Source organism: Octodon degus, unplaced genomic scaffold (genome assembly GCF_000260255.1).
Source record: "Octodon degus isolate 3935 unplaced genomic scaffold, OctDeg1.0 scaffold00025, whole genome shotgun sequence".
In the NCBI taxonomy this organism is placed as follows: Eukaryota; Metazoa; Chordata; class Mammalia; order Rodentia; family Octodontidae; genus Octodon; species Octodon degus.
The window spans coordinates 10,761,735-10,766,080 of NW_004524601.1; the positions used below are offsets into that span (position 1 = coordinate 10,761,735).

At 42.8% G+C, this 4,346-nt stretch overlaps 1 protein-coding gene across 1 annotated transcript; it reads right to left on the minus strand.

The window, feature by feature from the left end:
• Positions 1–738: 738 nt before the first annotated feature.
• Positions 739–1,569, minus strand: LOC101587779 (ADP-ribosylation factor-like protein 1). The gene has a single exon (XM_004628628.2). The coding sequence runs from the start codon at positions 1,519–1,521 to the stop codon at positions 976–978; it is 546 nt and encodes a 181-aa protein (XP_004628685.1). The 5' UTR covers positions 1,522–1,569; the 3' UTR covers positions 739–975.
• Positions 1,570–4,346: the final 2,777 nt, after the last annotated feature.

Consider the following 4,346-nt stretch of genomic DNA (forward strand, 5'->3'; position numbering starts at 1 on the left):
CCCTAGGAAATATCAGCCCATTACATACGAGACCGGGTGCGTTCAGAGTGCTATGGCCATAGACTATCAGCCTATTACACTGTGTTTTCTTTGTATGGCTGTAGAATCAGGATAAGGCTGGCTTTGTGGGATGAGTTAATAATCTCTTCCTCCTCTTCTGTGTTTTGGGGAGATTGAGAAGGTTGGATATTATTTCTTTTTTTTTTTTTTTTTTGATGCTTCTTAAAATAGATATTTTATTTCCTTTAACGTGAATGTTTTTATTATGTTGAAAATTCCATCAAATATAACCACTTAGGATTGTTTTAATGACATCCCTGGTCACTTCTCCTAGACAAGCTCACAGACATTACTCTGAAGGCTCCAAATGGTTACCCCAAGTCTAAGCCCTGTCTAAGGGATCAGCACATCTCCAGAGCCCACGGTGTTGTGCACGAGCTGGGCAGGATCTGAGTACTATCCGCGTCAGCGTGCCCGCGGCCCTGGCCACAAAGTGACAACACGAACGAGCAGGTCAATTTCCATAATGTTAACAACTACAAAGTGCCCTAAGATGAGAGTTGCATGGGGTTGGGAAAGCAGCCACCAGAGTAACCCCGTGCTGTCACCCAATGCGTTTAAGCTGAAGCTGACAGGACTCCTGCTGCCCAACACCTGAGGGAGGAGTGGTTAGTATTAACACAAACAAGATGCAACCCCAGTTCAAGGGAAGGGCGCTCCCTCCCAGGAAGAGTGCGCTCCAATGCAGTGGGTCCAGGAGCCCTGCACCAACAGAACACGCACCTTCACGTGAGGGGGCGGGGAGAGGATCTATGCGACACAACAGTCATGGATTCAATCAAGGGTCCCTGCAACCAGACACTCATTCCGCTCTTTATTACTGCGCTGCGTCAGTCGGCACCTGCCTCCATCACAAGTCCTAGCGCAGTCTCAAGGGATGAGGGACGCAGCCGCGCTCCACAGCCACGACTGTGGTTATTGTCTGCTCTTCAGCGTCTCCACTAACCACTCCATGGCTTCGTCCAGGCCAGTGCCTTTGGTGGCCGACGTCTTGAATATCTGCCATTTGCGGTCCTTGAGGGCGGGCAGGCCGAGGGCATTGGCCATCTCCGAGGGGGTCATGGCCTGCTCCATGTCCTGCTTGTTGGCAAACACTACCAGGATGGCCTTCCTCAGCTCCTCCTCCTCCAGCATGGCCACCAGCTCGGACTTGGAGATGCCAATGCGGTCCCGGTCACAGCTGTCCACCACATAGATGACCGCATCTGTGTTCGAGTAGTAACATCTCCAGTACGGCCTGATACTCGTCTGACCCCCCAAATCCCACACTTGAAATTTCAGGTTTTTGTACGTCACGGTCTCCACATTAAAGCCGATGGTAGGAATAGTCGTAACAACTTCTCCGACCTGCAATCTGTACAAAATCGTGGTCTTTCCTGCACCATCCAATCCCAAAATTAAAATCCTCATTTCCCGGGTTCCAAAGAGGCTGGAAAAAATACTTGAGAAAAAGCCACCCATGATGAGCGCCGCTCCGCCCGCGCCTCACTTGGCAGCGACTCCTCCGTGACCTCGGCGCCGCCACCTCCGCTCGCCCTGGCTCTGGCCGCGGGCCCAGCGGTCCCCGTGGGCGAGGTCAGCCGCCACAACTTCCACGTCCTGGATATTATTTCTTTAAAGAGAAATTCAGTGGAGTTCACCAGAGAGGCTATCTAGGTCTGGGCTTTTGTTGTTGCTGTTGTGAGGTTTGTGATTCCTGATTTGGTCTCTTATGGATGTCCTAAGATACTGTTTTTCAGTCCATTTTTGTGATGTGTGAAGATTTCCAGTTATCTATTTTATTTAGTTTGTCTAATGTGAAAGAAGTAATCTTGGATCTTTCAACCCCTGTAAGCCCAGCTAAAACCACACTAAGCACCTCTGTTGAGATGCTCTGTGAATATTACTGAGCTCTGCAGTTACAAATATAATAATGACTATTGCTTTAAAACACTGAGTTTTAAGGGCCAGCCAGATAGTTACATGGACTAAAAGTGCCTGTTTAGGCAAAGTGCAGTGGCTGGGGTTCAATTCCCAGTATGTTGTGCCGGCCCCGCCTCTGGGGCTCACTGAGACAGAGATTGAGACTGGGCATGGTGGTGTGCACTTGTAATCCCAGTGCTTGGAAGGCTGAAAATGGGAGGATCACAATGAGTCCGATCTGTGTAGCGAGACCCTGTAGACCCTGAAGACCCAGTACCAAGTATATATAAAAAGGAACAAAAGACGGAAAACAAAACAAAACAAAAATCCCACTGAGTTTTGTGGGCACTTTGTTATGCAGAAAAAAAAAGCAAAAGAATAACAGTTATGTACAAAAGGTACCTGGAATCCTTGATGATTCCAAAAATGAAAGGAGTTTGTAAAATCTGTGGTGAAACCAGAACCTTTCACCACTTTGGAGGAGGGCTATATTACAATAGTCAGCTGAAGATGGATTGGTAGAGGTGCGTCTGTACAAAAATTTCCAGTCACTTTTGCTTGCACAGAATCATCCAGATCTTCCCAAGACTGAATGGGCAGTCCCGTGGCTTTCTTCCTTTTCCACATTCCCAACAAGGCTACATGAAGTTCAACTCTTGATGAGCCCCTTACAGCAGCAGTTCCTTCAGAGCCAACATGACAGGTGGTTCAAATTCTTTATAAGAAATAAAACTAGCCACCTACAGCAAATATCAGAATGGTCAAGTCCTTTGTCCTCCTCCTGATTATATACAGTGTTTCCCTTCAAGACAATTGTCCCAATCATACTTGTCCCTCCAGAAGTCCAAACCTTGAGGTAATATAAAGGAGACCAACATCAAGAAAAACTCAGAAATGAAGAAAACTGGAAGGTATACAATGCATCCCCAGAACATCTTAAAATCTCAGCTATGGTACAATTCAGAGTACGGCTATGGTCCTTAGAGAAATAATTGCAGCTTTAATGAATTTCTTTCTTACCCTTTTTTTTTCTTCTTCCTGTTAAGGTGGTTAAAGGGCACAAATAAATACTGGGCAAGAATAACCTGCTGGGAAATTTAAAAGCTGGCCACTTTATGTGATAATTCAACGCCATGGAGAATATTATTTCTTTTGCAATGCTATATAATGTAATGGCATATTTAGAGTATACCTACAAATGATGAATTAAAATCCATGAAATATTATTTCAGTTTCTCTAGAAGTCAAACTAAGGAGCAGAAAGAACATACAGGAGTGGAAAACAGAAACTTTTATACTTTAGGTCTCTAACAGGAAAAGTGTACCATGTAGGATTTCACATGGATTATGTAAGCAAAGAAACATGAGAATAAGTTAAAAAAAAACTGGAAATTAACAAAATAGCTGTAATAGAAGTGGACAGTTCCTTTATGGGGTGATCAGTAGATTGGTCCCTGCCTTGGAACAAAGATCCACAGCCTTGCAGAAATGTCTGTACAAATTCCAGAACTGAAATGCAACGAGAAAAAAGCATGAAAAGGCGTGAATGCAGTATTCAGTGCTGTGAGGCAACTACAGATGCAGCATGTGTGTAATGGGGATACCTGGTGGAGGAGGAAAAAAAAGGAACAGAAGAAATAGTAGAAAATGACGAGAATTTTCTAGCGAGAGGTAGACATCCAATCAGAGATGCTGGAAGTTTAGAGAACATTGTGATGAATAAATTAAGTACACCAAGTCACAATCAAATTCAAGCTATAGAAAAATCAAATGAAATCTTGAAAGAAGCTGTTGCTGTTGTGTGTGGTTCTGTCTTATCACTGTTATTTTCTATAGAAGAGTAATGATAAAAGTTACATTTTCCTCAGAAACCCATAAGCAAGAGAGTTGAAAGAAATATTTAAATTGTTGAAAGAAAAATAAACAACTAAGAATTCTATGTCTAGTGGAATTATCTTTCAAAAGTAAAGAATTTAAATAGACTTTGTCAAACACAAAAATGGAAGGGCTTGTTATGTGGTAGGCTCATCTTGGTTGTATCAGTTAAAATAAATTTTAATTTGAACATTCTTCAGATAGAAGATGAAACAGGTTAGGAAATCAGGTCTACATAAAAAATCCAAGGATTTTAGACAAAGAGCAAGTCAAGGCAGTACAAAGTATTTCCTGTTTCTTGTTCTTAATTGACCTAGCAGATAGCTGCTCTAACAGATGTCTGTTCTAAGTAATAGCAACAATTATTAATTATTGGATGATTCTAGTTTATAGATGAATGACAACGTTGCAAATATGAGAAGGAGAAAGTGAGAATACGCTATTGTAAAATACTTTGCTATTCATGAAATGGCAGTGTTATTTGAGAAGGGTTTTTTTTTTTTTTTTTT